Raw genomic sequence first — 17,365 nt, 5'->3', positions numbered from 1 at the left:
GTAAATATCTGGTTTCAACTGTATATTTGATGATGTTGGTGTTTGGCTTGATTGTCAGCACAAAGAGGGAGAGAGAGGAACAGAGAGGGAGAGAGAGAATGACGACAGAACAGAGATGGAACAAGAGCAGGTGAGACACACATGTTAGTCAAATGGTTGTTTGCCAAAACTCATCAGAACATGTATCTAGTACCTAGTGTTTCTTTTTAGATAGCATTTGTTACTTTTCAAATTCTATATTTATTAAGTTATGCAGGCTTGTTTGCACAACAAGGCTAAATAATTATATAAACTTTTCTCAATCTAAATATTGTACTTTGGTAGAATTAAAAAATAAGTGTAGTGCAGGTCTATGATGATTTTTAGTGCTACTATCATCTAGTTCTGATTCTGGTTCTGTCTTGGTTACTGTTGTAGTCCTGTTTTAATTCTGGGTCTGGTTGAATTGGGGTTTAGTCCCTGTGTCTTGAAATATATATATATATATATATATATATATATATATATATATATATATATATATATATATATATATATATATATATATATATATATATATAAGTCATTCTTTTTTGAACAAAACTCAAAACAGACCATAATAATCTTTCAGTCATTTTTACCCTCACTTAATTTCCTTTCGCTGCTCAGCTCTCACAAAGTGGCTCAGTTATGCTCCAATCACTCCATATTGTGGCCAATCACATGCGAGGATATAGGACAATATCATTATGTGAAAAACAGAGAGGGTGAGAGACGCGACAGTCAAGTGGAGCATCCGTCTGTCCTCTCAGTAAGTGAGTGAGACAGTAGACAGCGGTGAGGAGGGCTGTGCGAAAGCAAAAACACATAAATATGCCTGACACCCGTTGGTCTTGGTCTCGTCTCGACTCGGTCTCGGTCTTGGTCTCGTCTCAACTTGGTCTTGGTCTTGTCTTGGTCTCGATACCCTCTGGTCTTGGTCTTGTCTTGGTCTCGGATTAGGCGGTCTTGACTACAAGTCTACACCAAACCCAGACTCGTCCTTCAGATTGCCAAATGGAGAAGCGTGATTCGTCACTCCGTTCAGCCGGGATGTGTCACATGACCCTCTTCCTATTGAAAAAACAAAAGTTGTATCCAAGATGGCCGACTTCTAAATGGCCACCATGGTCACCACCCATCTTAAGGAGTTTGCCCCCTCACATATACTAATGTGCCACAAACAGGACTTTAATATCACCAACCATTCCCATGTTATTATGGTGTATTCATATAAATGACCCACCGTGTTAGTTCTTTTTTAATGAAAAGAAAAACTTCACAAATTAAAGTGCAGTGGCAGTTAAACTGCAAGTCTATACATGAAAATGGGTAATGGTCACCAAACCAATCAACCAAACTGTCAGGTATCACAGTATTTTCAATACAAAACCATATCATTCTTTTACATGAGCGTGTATTTTAAACTGTCAAATAAGAGAACAAGTACTGAGCTGAACTGTACGGCAGCTGCTATAAAGATGTTTTTTTAATTTTTTTAAACTTGGCCCTGCCCTACTGTACCTCTAGATTAAAGTTCCTTTGTGTCCATCCTAGAGTTTTACTCTCTGAACTTACTGTTAATTTTGAGGAGCAGTTGATTTTCACAGTTAGTAGAGCTCATCCTTGATCGTTTTGCAGTGAACAGTAGTCCAGCACAGCTAAAGAGACGCTCACAGGCAGCTGAGGCAGGCAAGCCAGTGTTAAGTTTGAGAGAAAGTTTTTTGATGTGTGGAAATGAATTCAGCAGATCCATCTTGTCCGAGACACAGGCAAGGTACCCATCCAGCTCTCCTATACCTTGTGGCCTTTTGGACTTCATTGAAAAGAAGAAGTCTTCTTCATCTGATGAATGTTGCTTGACTTGCTCCACCCCAGCCTCTGCCATCTGGTCAAGGTGTTGTCTCACATAGATCAGACCTATTGAATGACAAATACACAACACATTAAATATTTCTGACATTTAATTTTGGATAAATGAGGCAACAAGAGTTTATTAAAGTGCATGAATTACAAAAACTACAGTTTGTGTAGAAAGGTGCATGTTATTGTACTTTATTTAATTAATAGTTCGTTTAGTTAATTAATTATTGAAATTCATAAGAAACGAACTGATTACGGCATGATATTAAATTATGAAATCAGACCTGCTTCTATGATATCAGGCCTGTCAGTCCAGGTGGTCTTGAACTTCAGAAAAAGGATTGCAGCAGCAATCAGTTCAGGGTCTTCCATCATCCCACCAAAGTGCTTTTTGACCCCATCCTGAATGGCTCTGATGAGTGGGAGACACATTTTAGTGGAGGTCTCCAGTCTGCTGAGTTTAACTTTTAGCTGGAAGATCACAGGAAGGAGCCACCCCATGTGCGTATTCGTCTCTGACTGAAGGAGTCTGACTCAATCAGGAAAGCAATTTCAGCTGGACTCAGCCTGTATGACATAAAGCAACACGATTTTTAGTAAATTACCTTCAGGCATAGATGTGGAATGTAGAGCCAAGTATGGACATGCATTTTAAAAATTCAAAAAAAGGTTTGAAAAACAAATAAGTGAGCTAGCTCCAGCATTGTTTTCCACCTGTGTCATTTATGTCATACTTTAGAAATAAGAAATAATACTCACATTTTCACTTTGAATTCTTCACAGACATTCCTGATAGCATCCTCCCCCTTCTCTTGTATGAGCCGTATGATTCTCTCCAGAGCTATGTATGTTGAGTTCCACCGAGTTTGATTTGGCTGGATGAGCTGGAACTTGCATTCACTTTCTACAATTTCTGCTGCCATGTAGGACCGACCTGACTTATTCTTGATTGTTTGGCATTTCCCAAAGGCTGCTCGTGATAGCTGTTTGTATGCATCATTCATCTCTTCTGCCTTGACAGCATCTGTTGTGACGACTGATTGTCCAAGGTCTCAGAGCTTCCGGTATGATGGTGCCTGTGTTTGGCTTTGCCGCTGCCGTGTGCAGTTTGTCACGCTCTTTCGTCGTGCTGTTTTTCTCTGCTCTGCTGTTTTCTATTTGTATCAATGATGTACTGGCTGCCTTGGTTTATGATCGTTTGACGCTGTTATCCATCCGATCTTCAATGATGGCTCAAGATGTCTCATCCTCCTCCTCCTTTGGCACTTTCCATCCTCCGCCAGTGGATGGATCCTCGGCCAGCATCCTCAGCGTTCGCCGCAGACCACGGAGAAGGAGAGGAAGAAGAGCAGGTATCCAGGTGAAACTTAGGCTTTTCTGGCGGCGGGGTCTGACTGGAAAGCGATGTCGAGCGTGCTTTGTTACCTATGCTCAGAACAGCTCCATGGAGAGGAATTTGTTTCCCACGTTCCTGCTTGGATATGCCCGGCTCTCCGAGACCGTGCTGCCTCAGAAGGGTTCATCCAGACTCTCCTGCTGACTGGCTTTTCATCCCCTCGGTAAAGTGGAATCTATGAGCGTGAAGGCTCAAACCCCGAGTATTTACGTCCTTTAACTCGAGCCTCTGCGAAAAATGATGCTTCCACCCCGCTGAACATGGTGCTTTTTAATGCCCGATCATTGACTAATAAATCGTTTGTTCTTAACAATTTTATATCTTCTAAAAAACTGGACTTCTTATTTCTGACCGAGACCTGGCAGCGGGACTTGGACTATTCGTCTCTCATTGAAATGTGCCTGAACGGCTATTCCGTCATCAGCCAGCCTCGGGGATCTGGTCGTGGAGGAGGTCTCGCGGTGGCGTTTCAGGGCCGTTTCAACTGCCGCTCAGTGAAAGTTGGACACTTTCTTTCCTTTGAATTACAGCTTATTAAAGTCGGAAGTAAGGATTCTTTTTATTGTGCTGTGGTGTATCGTCCACCCGGCCCAAATAGCTTGTTTTTATCGGAGTTTATCGACTTCCTGTCCTCTACTATGAGGTTGCCCAGACTGCTTCTAGTTGGGGATTTTAACATACATGTTGATGACTCCGACCTCTTTGCCAGAGGTTTTATCAAAATTATGGATTCTTTTCATTTTACCCAGCATGTGTCAGGCCCCACACATAACAAAGAACACATGCTGGACCTTGTTTTTACTTTGGGTTTGAATATTGATTCTATTTGTTCTGAGGACATTTTTATCTCTGATCATCACTGTATTCTTTTTAACATGTCTTTTCATGAGCCTTTGTCTCCTGTTCACCGGACAATTATCTCGCGCATCATAAATTCCTCCACAGCGGAGAATTTCTCGGATGCTTTTAATTTAACACTATCTCCCGCAAAATGGCGTTGATTTCTTAACTGATCTATTTAATAACCATTGTTTTTCGATTTTAGATGAAATCTGTCCGGTTAAAATGAGACCCGTTTCTGTTTCCAAGTCCTTACCCAGGCTAAATGACAACATCCGCTCCATAAAACGTGATTGTCGTAAAGCTGAGCGCTTATGGAGGAAAACTCATTTAAATGTTCATCTCCTTTATTTAAAGGATCTTTTAGCCTCTTTTAACAATGCAATTAGAGATGCGAGGGCTGCTTATTTTTCTCATCTGGTTGCAAAGAGCAGAGGTAATCCTAAGGTATTATTTGACACTATTACTGATATTATTACTCCTGCTCCACCTGCTGCCATTATTTCTTCTAATGAAGACTGCGAAACATTTCTTTCTTTCTTTCTAGAAAAAATTAGTAATGTAAGGAAAAAATTGTTCCCATCAGCATCTGCATTGTCAGTTCCTACGCCAGCTCGGCCTGTCGTTTTAGAAAGCTTTTTACCCGTCTCACTATCAGAGCTGGAAAAAATAGTTAATGCAACAAAAGCATCCTCCTGTTCACTCGACATTTTACCCGCATCGTTATTCAAAAATGTCTTTTACTCTATTGGTCCCTGTGTGCTCACCATAGATAACTCCTCACTGGGATCTGGTAAAGTCCCTGCTTATTTTAAAACTGCTGTTATACACCCCCTGTTAAAAAAGCCTATGCTGGACCCATCTCTCACTAGCAATTACAGACCAATCTCAAAAATACCATTAATTGCTAAGATATTAGAGAAGGTTGTGGCTAAGCAGCTTACAGCAGTTTTAGACAAACATAATATCTTTGACAAATTTCAGTCTGGCTTTCGTAGAGCTCATTCTACTGAAACAGCCCTTCTTAGAGTTTCCAATGACATTCTGATGCAAAACGATGCAGGAAAGTGTTCTGTACTCCTAATGTTGGACCTCACGTCAGCCTTTGACACTGTTGACCATTACATTTTGCTTGAAAGGCTGAAATAGTGGGTTGGTGTATCTGGGTCTGCCTTAGAGTGCTTCTCCTCGTATCTCTATGAACAATACTTTTCTGCGGCAGTCTCTAAGTACAGGTCATCTTCCACGTCCCTGTCCTATGGTGTGCCACAAGGTTCTGTGCTGGGGCCCTTATTGTTTTTAATATATCTACTTCCTCTCCAGCATATTTTGAGCCCCTTTGAGGACATTCGCTACCACTGCTACGCAGACGACATCCAGCTATATATATATCTTTTAAACCTGAAGATGTTTCTAAGCTGCAGATTCTAAATGTGTGCTTAGAAACCATCAAAAGTTAGATGGCTGACAACTTCCTCCAACTTAATGAAGAAAAGACTGAAGTCCTTGTATGTGCTCCAGACAGACATGTACCTAACATAATGAATGCTCTTGGTCCTCTTTCAACATTTGTGAAATCCTCTATCATGAACCCTGGAGATAACCTTTGATTCTGCTCTTACCCTCGATGTCCACGTCAAATCTCTGGTTCGGTCATGCTTCTATCATTTAAGAAACATTTCTAAATTGACCCCTATAGTATCTCATACTGAACTGGAGATTGTTATTCATGCATTCATTTCATCACGATTGGACTACTGTAATTCACTGTTTACATGTCTAAACAAAAACTCCCTGGAGCGTCTGCAGATTGTCCAAAATGCTGCAGCAAGGCTTCTGACAAAAACATCGAAATACTCTCATGTAACACCGTTGCTTATACAGCTGAACTGGCTCCCCGTTGAATTCAGAGTCCATTTTATGATTCTGGTTCTGACATTTAAAGCTCTTCAAGAACAAGCACCAGTGTACATCATTGAACTTTTACAGCCCTATGCCCCTAGTAGGTCCCTGAGGTCTTGTGACCAGGGCCTACTTGTTATTCAGTATACAAGACTGAAAACCAAGGGTGATAGAGCTTTTGCTACTGTGGCCGCCAGACTGTGGAATTCTCTTCCTCAGAACTTGAGATCTGCAGACTCAGTGATTACTTTTGAAAAACAGCTAAAAACACATCTTTTTAAAATTGCATTTTGTTAACTTTTGACTGTTTTTGTTTTATACCTTGTAAAGCACTTTGTGATCTTTTATCTAGAAATGTGCTATATAAATAAAATTTTACTTACCTACTTACTAAATTTTAAAGGTGGCATGTATACCTTTGATGTGGTGGAAGCTGGTACTCAAGACCGCCATCTTGCTCCAGGATGGTGAATGTGTCCAGGTAGTCTGCTTTGGTCTCTTCAGAAGAGTCTTGATCTGACTCTGACTCCGCTTCCTCAGGCTGACTTTGTTCACCAAACACACTGAATACTTTAATAAAGTTCGAGCCACTGTCTGTTCTCGTTCTTACTACTTTTCACATATTCTGTATTAACAATGAATGCCATCAAGGGCACCAGCTAGGACATCAAAGGTGTGGGACCCTTTCAACCTCTGGCAAGGAAGGCAGCAGATCTCCTCTCCAAGGTTTCCTCATCTATCCAATGAGCGGTGACTCCTATGAAACTTTGCTGGTGTGCTGTCCAACAATCTGTAGTGGTGGCAACATGGCTTACTTTACTGAGGTGCAACATCAAAGTTTTTTTCATCTGATTGGCAGCTCCCTCTATTGTGGTCCTGAGAGTGGGTCTGGAAATGACTTTGCATTGAGGATTCAGTGCCAACAAAAGTTCTTTAAAAGAAGGTTGTTCAACCACAGTAAATGGATGAAGACCTTCACAAATGAAATTAATCATGAGCTTGTCAACCTTTGCCTGTGATACTCGTCTGTTTGCACCCAATGCCACCACATCACTGATTTTTGCGTGCTTTCTTGGGGGTTCTAGTTGCTCCAGGGCTCGCTTCCGCGTCGCTATAAAGTCACTGAAGGCCTTCAGCTTGGATGGATGTTTTCTCTGTTAACAAATTTTTAAACAATCAGCATATAAATCAATTTTGTTTTCATTAAACACACCAAATTTTACATAAAATATTTTCCCCGATAAGTCCCTAATACATAGCTACCGCTGGTAAATTATACCATTATACCTCGTGTTTTTTTTATTTTATTTGACAGTAACAGAGGTTGCAAGTGTTAATTAACAAGTAACAAAAGTCAGCTGTCTTTGACTAATCTAAGGCAAGTGAGCGCTCTGTTATTCTTTTGCCTGCAGTGTGAACAGTGAACATATGTGGGTTAAGTAAGAAAGTAGCCACTTCTGTCTTTAATTTAACTGTTTTTTAAAATAAGTTATTATTATTAACAAACAGGAAAAACGTAAGTAAACACGTTTTCTTTTGGCAATTTACCAACCCAGTAAAAAAAAAGTAAGTTGGACAACAACGTGCCCGATCACAGTAAGTTGCTAGTACCAACCAACGTTAGCTGTGTTCTTCACAGATGTCTCGACTTAATGTGATTAATTTGAGCATAGCCTTTTTCCTACCATAACGGTACAAGTTTTATTTAACTTACCTCTACATGCTTGCGCAGGTTTAATGTGGAATTTTTAAAAGCTGCTAACTCGGTCTCTCTGGGCAAACACAGCTTACACTGCATAATAAAGCTGTTGCCTTTCTTGGACTTGAAGCCGAAATGGTCCCTTAAATACGGCCAGGGGTTCACATCGGTTTCTTTGAGTTCAGGGTCAGCAGAATTCGATGGGGTTTCTTTTATCACTGGATCCCTAACACCGATGTCAGACTCCATCTTTATTAGGCACTAGGCATGTGCCTTTATTTCCAATGACTTCTAACTGTACACAACCCATGATGGTGCCAGACATGACTGCAAATCCCACATCTGACAGTCTCATATTTGGCAGCATCACAGGTATGTGTTTATCACTATAGATAATATATACATAGACAGTGGGGATTTTTAAGTGCTGGATGGTGAGCCACATTCAGTCTCATGTCTTTTCCTTACACTTAGCCATTAGCTTGCAGTTTATACCAAGAGTAGAATTAACAACCCTTTTTTTCTGAAACTTCTTTATGCCAGCTCCTTGAACTGTTTGCTTGTATAACTTCATCAATTTAAACTCTTCATGTTTAGAAACACCTTCATAAAATCTGATCATCACCATATCAGTCATTTTGCTAAAAGGCAAGAGTACAGAGGGTAAAAAAGCTTTTTTGTAATTTCTTTGAGTAGTACTTCTCCAGGCTTTTTGAAGGACATTCAAAGCTCTTCTTTGGATGTTGTCTACTTTTTGATCCATTCTCTGTCAGGATGATCCCACAATGCTTCAATAATGTTCACACCCGGCTCTGTAGAGCCGATAGTGTTCTATTGTGTGTTTTTTCTCTCCAGGTAGTCTTTATTCAGTTGCCAGTATTTTTGAGTTAACTGTCATCTGGAAAAATTGAATGATGGATCAAAATCTGACGGTGCTTTTCTTTGTACATAATTCCATCAATGTTGACACCATTGGCTGAAATGCCAACACAAACCATCACAGAGGTGAGATGACCCACTACAGCTCACCTTTCTTTCAGCGAGTCTGTGTAACCCTTCTGCAGCATTGGAAATGAGTTGTGGCTTTTTTCCAATCAACAACACTGGTAATATCTGAGTATAGTGTGCTTTACAAAAACCTTCATTCAGTTCAATTCAGTAAATCACAACAACAGTCGCCTCAAGGAGCTTTATATTGTAAGGCAGACCCTATAATAATATTTTACTTGTTTCCCTGAGACATCATTCTGGATTTTGGTTATTCCTTGACCTATTTTGTTGTACTGAGCAGCATCTCCATAATAACTGACTCACACCACTGACAGTCCTGACCACGCATGCCATGATTGGTTAAAGTTCTCTTTAATTTAAAATAAGCATTTTTCTAATTGGCATTTGTGTGCATCTCCCATTTGTGATGGCTGGTTTGTGAAAACTACACGTGCTGTATCTGTCCTTTTGTGCTTCTTTTTATTAATAAGATGGAAAGCATTTCTCATGACATCAGTGGCAGTGTAACATATATTAGCTAAATAAAAAATGAGCGCTGTGTATAGCAGAAAGCTGTTTCACAACTGAATACCCAGTATTCAGGTAGCGTGGTGAAACTAAACTTTTACATGATAACTTTGTCTTGCTTGATGCAGACACAAAGATATTTACATAGCTGTTCTATGCAAATGCATGCACACATACATACAAGTATGGACACGCACTCACCTCATTTCCCTTTCCTTCTCACTTGACCTAAAGGTCAGCTAAAGGCCAACTAATTGAGCCGAGGAAGAATGCATCATTAATTATGAATACAGTGTCAACATATAGAGCTAGAAGATGAGGACAGCAGAGGAGAAAGTGTGGAGTAGAGCGACACTATATGTTGGGTTGCCTTCTTTCTCTCTTCCCACCTGCTAAATGTCATTGCTTTCCTTGTCATACCTCAGGTCACGGTGTGCTCGCCTCCTGCTGCGTCTACACACACAGACACACACAGACACACACTCATTGCACAGACAGGCTTCTCATTGCTGGCAACAGTATGAATGTGATTCTAAGATACACTGAAATATGAATGCAGTGCTCTTATGTTGAGATCTGATTGGATTAGTTGTTCTAACTCTCTATACTTTGAACTCAGCCCTGACACACGTTTGTGTCAGGAGCACTAAGCAATTACGATTCAGCAGATGTTACATTTGCACATTTAAATCTTTATTGATTAAATGTTTATCAGATTTTGGATCCATTTGCATCTAATTCCCACTTTTGGTAACAGAACCCTGTAACTCAATCAGCAGCAGTAATTGTCCTATTTGCATGTACTGCAGTCCTGCTGCTGGTTGTTGGTGGCGTTGCATTGCAAGTGAGCTGCTGGAAGGCAGATAAATGCAGGATGAGCTGACTGGGATAAATACAGAGTAGAATAAATGGGGCTGAAGGATTTGAAGGACAATAATTGCAATTTGTTTCACCAATACTGTGATTATATTTTATAAATTAACACTGAAGAACACTTGTGACAAACTAAATAGACTTTCTATAGAAAAATTGTACACGTTTACTTCACATTTATTAAGGAAGAACCTAAGACTGTGACTGGTGTTCAAAAGATTACAATTTTAGGTACTGTGGGAAAAAGCGAAGGAAATGAGCTTCCACTGAAGGGTGCTGGAGCTCTAGAGGGGGTGAGGGGCTCGCTCATATGGGATGGACTCAGAGTAGAGCTTTTACCACTTCTCATCAAAAAGGAGCCAGTTGGGGTGGTTTGGGCATTTGACCAGGATGCTTCCCAGACACCTCCTGTGTAAGGTGTTTTTTTGCTTCCACCTGGGAAGAGATAATGGATTATGTCTCTCCAACGCCTTAGTGTCCTCCTTGAGAGCTAGATTAATAAGCCCCCAGAACTCATACAAATGATTTAGCATTTCTCTAAACCAAACTGTGGTTGCTGGATGATCAGACATGCTGTCATAGCCCAAAATAGTGTTTAAGTCACTCTTTTACTCTCTCTGTTTTGGTGCTTTCATGTGCTTTTATTTTTGCTTCTAAGCATTATAAGTGGTCTGTTTGTTTAATAATATATATGGTTATGTCTTTGTTTTATTATTCATAGACTTCTCGCTCTTTTCTATGCATAGATGCTTTTGTGCCTTTGGTTTTCTTATAGTATTCATGAATGCCTTCAAACTGTCAGGAATTGCAGGGAATATGTCTGCGTGGCTGAATTGGGCACATTTATATGATTGACCCAAGTACTGTTGTTAATTATTGTGCATTTTCTATTAAAAACAGGCAAAACAAAACAAAAATTGATTGTTTTTAGTTTAGTCAGATTGGAGTAGGAAAATTTCCATGATCACTTGACCATGATGGGATCGAGAATAAAAAATAAACTCTTTCATTTTACTTCTTACTTTAATAATAACAGAAAGATTAAAACCTTTCACCAGAGGCACGCTTTAGCCAGGTCTTACCAACTTTACATGGGTAGCATATAATTACTATACTACCATTACTCCAGCTGTTTGTTAATAGTTGTTATTCTCTATTTTGTCTATTTGTACATACTGTATGCTGTTTACACCAGCACAAACAGGGCTTTAAATACATTCTGCCATGCAGTACTTTGATAATTTTCCCTCTCACATTGGTCTCACTGAATTATATTGTAATTATAAGCTTGTCATCATATTAGCTTTTAATTTATACCACCAAGTGCATGTCTAATCCTGCACTGTCTTTTCTTCCAGGTTGGGCCTCTCCAAAGCTACCAGGAAGCTTCTCAGCACACACTTTGTGTCTGATGACAAGTCTCAGCGCTCGACACCAGGATTTGGAATTTTTGTTTAACCAAAAGAAAACATTCTTTCTTGAAATGTGACAAAGTCTTGTTTAAAGACTCTGGTTCATGAGCAAGGATTTTTTCTTCGCTGTGAGCTCTGTCACAAAGGTGCAAACAGAACTACAGAGCTACAGCTGAGGGGCACTGGTAGCCCTGAATAATTGCCCCTCGACTGAAGGCGCCAAAAAGGCTTTTTCTTGGATTGTCAGCATATTATTAAAGGTCACTATCCTTTCACCCCTCTTCCCCCTTGAGCCCCGTCTCGCTGCTTCATTTTTTCCCTCTCTTTTTTAAATTTCTCAGCCCTTGACTTTCAGATTATTGTGGGATTAAATATTTGGCCCTCAGAAACCCCTGTTCAAATGTCATTTCCCACCCAGGAGTATACTGAGACTGAAACTTTAACCAAAATAACACCCAGGAGGAAGCAGTGAAGGAGAAAAGAGGGCTGGAAGAGGAAGGAATAAAGGAGACTGAAGGGCAGATGGCTTCACTGCTCGAAAACACCAACAGCTGGATGAATAAAACATTTGAGTAGAGAGCGAGTCGTGACATCTGGCTGAGGAGTGAGTGACTCGCGTTGCTGCTTTCCTCCTTTCTCCTTGTTCACTTCACTCTTTTCACTGACCTACATCCTTGTCTTCTTCACCCCCTCCCATCCATCTTTCTTTTCTCTCATGTCATCCTCGCTCTCTCTGTGGACACAGGAGTTCAGGTGGTCACTCAGACAGACAGAAACAAGCTTGTGACTCTGCTTGTTTCTACTTCTTGCGTTCCACCTTTGCGTGCCCTCTCCTGCTTGCCCTCCTTGTCTCTCTCTCTACCTCCTCTACGGTGTGGTGTGTGTGTGTGATGGTGCGTCCCCTCCGCTCGGCCCTGGAGACATGCCTGTGCAGGAGATGGCGGTGAGTCCTGTCAAGTCTCTGTACTGGGAGCAGTTCCCTTCCATGTCGCAGTGCCGCGTCTACTGCACGCCTGTTTACCACGAAGGCCTGGTCTATGTGCTCGGGGGCTGCAGTGAGACCGGCATGCCTCTGGACAGCGTTGAAGTCCTGGATGTAGAGAGCCAGACGTGGAGCCAACTGCCTCCACTGCCTACTGCGCGGGCGGGGGCCTCAGCTGTGGTGCTAGGGGGCCAGGTTATGGTGCTTGGGGGAATGAATCAGCAGCAGACCCCTCTGGCCTCTGTGGAAATGTACCACCCCGATGAGGGCAAATGGGAGACAAAGGCGAGTCTGGGTCAGCCATCCATGGGAGTCACCACAGTGGAGAAAGGTAAGAAAGCGTAATCCACCTGCGCTGCTCTGCTTTGTGATATTGTTGTCACAGTTTTCTCACTTTGAAACTTAAATCTGCTGATCTCAAAGAGCAGTGTCCAATCATGGCTTAGTGTTTGTAACCAGTTTAGTTAAAGATGTACTTGTTATTGGTTTACTGCAGCTTTGATGAGGTTACAGGTAAATATTTGTAGGATGGGCAATCCTTTTAATTTTACATTTTCAAGTTTTACCTCTTTCCATATACTACTTCCATTCATCCAATGACTGGATTGTTTCATGTGTATGATCACTGATGTGCCATCTAGTAAGGATGTCCCAGAAAGCATAAAGGTGACAGGCAGCCAGTCTGTTAATTTCAATGTATTTTTCTCTTTTTTTGCCACATGTTAGCTATGTTAGCTTTCCTGTTTGCTAGCAGGAAAGAGGTGTTCTATGTATGTTGGTCAGTGTTTTTGATTTATCCACCAAATGGGGTTTAGTGAGCTGATACACATGAAAAGCTTAAAGATGACACATTGCATGTGGGTTTGGGTGGCTGTATCTCAGGTTTTAGGTCATCTACTAATCAGAAGGTTGGTGGTTTGATTCCTTGTTACTTTCGTCTGCATGGTGGTGTACTTTTGGGCAAAGTACTGAACCACAAGTTGCCCTCTGATGCATCTATCAGATGGTGAATTTTGAAAAGCATTTAGGTTTAGAAACAAGTGCTTGTGTGATGAGGCATGTTTTGTAAAGCACCATATAAAAACCAGTCCACTTCTCCTTGGCTCTTCTCTCTTGTGTTATTATGTGTGATGTAATACTTCCTGGGGCGCTTGATTTATTGGCTTTTAGTTAGATTTATTGCCATCAACAAAATAACTACTCTTTCACTTCACTTGTTGCTGGTCAATTCCGTTTCCCACGCACATTGCCTTTGTGTGAGGAGCTGCACTCACAGTGAGAGCAGGGAGAGGAGAAACTAGCATGAGCAGAAATAACAGCAGCACAGCACACAGTAAAGACTCCCACACTTAGCTGAAATGAGAAAAATGCAACAAAAGGCAAGTGATGACATTAATTTTTATTTTTCATTTACTCTCATTGTTTTTTACAATGCTGATCTGCTGATACAATGCTTTGTATCAGCAGATACACAAAGCCAAGTTAGTCAGCATTTCACCAGAGCTGAAAAAAGCTAGATCATAGGGATAGCGTGTCCAGTCTTTGTTTGACAGGTTTACCTTATTGCAGAGCATTCCTCTGCTTGTGTTTGATTTTGCATGCCCTCCCTCAGTGACTCCAAAAAATCTTTACATAGGCTCATTAAAAACTGATGAAGAAGAGTATGCAGCTGCTTTGATGTATTTGTAAGGCTTTAAAACAGTCACAGCAGAAACAAACTCAATTCTCCGAGGTGTCGAAGTTAACTAATTAGCATCACATTTTGGTAGAAGCTTTTCAGATGCTAAAGTGTCTCCTGAGTGGGAGGTTTTTCTCTTGTGATTAAAGCTGAGTGGTGCTCAGATCGATTGCTGCTCGCACAAGTCGTGATGTTGGTGCTTAGCTTTGGTTTAGGTTCTGTAAATACTGCACGTGGCCAGGCCCAAAGTTCTGATTATGTAAATGGTCAGTAGATTAGTTGTGGGTGTCTGCGCTCATGTCTACTGTGTGCATGCTTCCTCGTGTACGCAGAATGTCACCGAACGTAGCTCGTGCAGGGGCAATCATCACGCGGTCTGCCTCCACTGAATAAACATACTGGACTTCATGCTCATTCCCCAGGCGTGTGCTGGCTATCAGTTTGTGTATGTTGGCAGGAGGAAGGGAGAGTCGTGAGAAAGCGAGGCTGAGGGAGAAAGAAGACAAGACAATGAACTGATCTCCTTTCCAATAAAGGGGAAAAGATGGAGTGCATATCTTTAGCCAAAAAGTCCAGAGAGATTCACATTTTTACAATACGGAGCAAAAAAACTGAGAACAGAAGGAGAATAAAAGAGACATCCACTTGTTGAAGTGCTTCTTCCTGCTGTTTCTTTTGTTTACATCTCAGGCTGCTTTCTGTTGAGCGCTGGCCTTGTAAACTGAGGAATCAATATGACCTTTCAAGGTAATAGAGACAGAATAAGGGAATGTTTCTCTGATGTGCATGTATATATGCCTTATACTGTTTTAAATATGCAAGAGACAGAGCACAGGTGCTGCTGATGAGGGAAATGCAGATCGGTTTGATCCTTGTAGCTTGTTTTTGGAATGTGTTATCAAATGAATATTAAAACTTTACATGGTTTAGTATTATGGGTATATTATGATGAAACATTGTGCAGCTATGATGCAGTAATTTTGTGAAATATGCAGAGAGATGTATTAGAAACACTGTCAAACATTCTGCTTTTGGATCAGTGATTCTTTTTATCTAAAGTGTTTGGAGGGAATTGGACTCTACTAAATTTCCTTGCTATTAACTGAATGGCAGAACTCTTGGGTGTAGGACTTAACACCGGTAATAATCTAGTTTTAATCTACACATATTTGGTGTGTGGGAGATTTCATGTTTTGAAGTTTTAGCATCTTTGAATAACTGCCTGATGTTACTTTTTTTCTAAACATACTCTAACACTAACAGTTCTGTCTTGCATGAAAACAATGAATATATCTACTTTATATCCATGTTTTCTATGTGCATCATCAACTATTGATAATGACATTATGCTTTGTGCTAAGTTTAGCTGCAGTCATTTAAAATGTATAGAATCGAGAGCATATTTTACGACTTTTTTCCGGGGCGTCAAGTCAGCTAGGGGCACTTTTCAAATAACCCGACTGGCTAGAAATACAAAAGCTGCTTTTTAAATGAAGCACCAACTGTAATACATAATATAGGCTGAATTCCACACAAGCAAGAATAGATGCATCCAAAGTGGTGATCTGTGAATGAGTCTGATGGGAAAAGTGCTGTATAATGTACCATATATCATATATCATATATCAAAAGGGCTGCATTCATTAAAAGCAATATAGAAAAATGACTGTGTCTGTTAATAGATTTATCAGTAGCCATGTCAAAGCCCCATTACCAAGACACCAGAAGATCTGACTAAAATTACAGTAGTGTATACTGTGAAGTTAATGTGACGCCTAAATGAAGTTATTCTTGTGATAAGACAATGTTAGTGTTGTTCTTTCAGTTTTAGTCCCAGTGGTTTTAAATGGTGTATGAGAAAAAAATATATAAAAATATATAAATATACTGCAGATGCACCGATTACAGTGTAAGCTAGTGATAGGGATTTTTTGTCAACTCCAGTTTTCTATCCAAGTACAACTAACAGCATATGAAAAGCAAAATCAACTTTTCTTCAACCCTCAATCTTTATTTTCATAATAATAATTAAAAGAAATCAAACCTTATAAATTTCCCCAAATTGTTACTTATTTCAGTAAAACAACTGAAAATAAAGAGGTGCCAATAATTCATTGAAAAGGTTGCTGTACATCCACCTTTGTGTGATAGATTTGATCTTACCAAACAAAAGCAAGTGGAACATATTTATATATAACAAAACAAATGTCAGGTATTTGAGATATTACACCATTTTCCAATACATTTTTAAATTCAATACATTTTTTCACCCATCTTATTAATTTTCCCCATAACTGCTTTGATCCTTTAGCTCTTATCAAGGCTGCTGGCTTGTGGCTGGCTCTCTGCTCTGGATACAGCTTTAGCTTTAGCCTCTTTGCGTTAGTGCAATGTTTCAGATCTGTTAAAATTCAATATTTATGTTTACCCAGCCAGCAGCGAACTCAAGCAGGAACATGCTTTGAGTGCGGAAACCAGTTTAACCATTAGAGAAAAAGTGCCATTACAGAAAAGCTTAACATTAACAGCATGGATGCTCATGTTTCCAGGCTTGTAGTTTCCAGAGAAACTGCAGTGCAGTGTGGAAGGAAGTAGGAAGGAAAAAATACAAAGGAGTGCAACTTATAGTTTTCTATCATTTTTTTCATGCACTATTTCCAGTCTTCTATCATTATTATCGTTTTCCTTACCATCATGATAGCAGCGTAGTGTATTCATGTCTTTGTGTTTGTTCCCAAACTCCTCTAAGACGACAGCTTCAATCTTGATGAACTTTACCAAGCGTGTCTGTGAAGGCTCTCAGTCATCCAGGTCATCATAGTCTAAGGAGCTTGGAAAGAAAAGCGTCTGGACTTCTTTAATTTTCTTGAAAATTACCAAGCGTACCAAGATTCGTAACATCTATATAGTGATTAATTAAATTATTTTCTTCAAATATAAAGTGACGTTTCTTTTTCTCTGTATTTGTATATAGAAACTGTGGGATTGAGGCCAGTTTATAAGCGTCCGGCCTTTTTACACACGCAAAGTGAATGTTTGCATGTTCATGTTTGCATGTTCATGTGCATGTGACACATACGGTCATCAGAAGGTTTAACAACTGCCAAGTTTTCATTGCTATCTTTGCCATTAACTGAAGGAGAAAAATGAACATGACTGGCAGGGAGAGGGGAATCTTTTGAAA

At 40.2% G+C, this 17,365-nt stretch overlaps 1 protein-coding gene across 2 annotated transcripts in view; it reads left to right on the top strand.

Moving 5' to 3' along the window:
- The window catches only part of klhdc8b (kelch domain containing 8B), a 280,867-nt gene that overhangs the window by 44,655 nt on the left and 218,847 nt on the right, over nt 1-17,365 (top strand). Inside the window, exons 2-3 of one of the 2 annotated variants that reach the window (XM_004565463.3) lie at nt 11,468-12,125; nt 12,267-12,834. In XM_004565463.3, the coding sequence (XP_004565520.1) occupies nt 12,444-12,834 (391 nt within the window). In that variant the 5' untranslated portion in view covers nt 11,468-12,125; nt 12,267-12,443. Of the gene's footprint in view, nt 1-11,467; nt 12,835-17,365 lie in introns of both variants that reach the window. The other variant, XM_014409271.3, reaches the window with a different exon arrangement.

The sequence above is a fragment of the Maylandia zebra genome, linkage group LG20, assembly GCF_041146795.1.
Source record: "Maylandia zebra isolate NMK-2024a linkage group LG20, Mzebra_GT3a, whole genome shotgun sequence".
NCBI lineage: Eukaryota > Metazoa > Chordata > Actinopteri > Cichliformes > Cichlidae > Maylandia > Maylandia zebra.
Note: the sequence above shows the minus strand (reverse complement) of the source record. Positions and strands in the feature narration are given on the sequence as shown.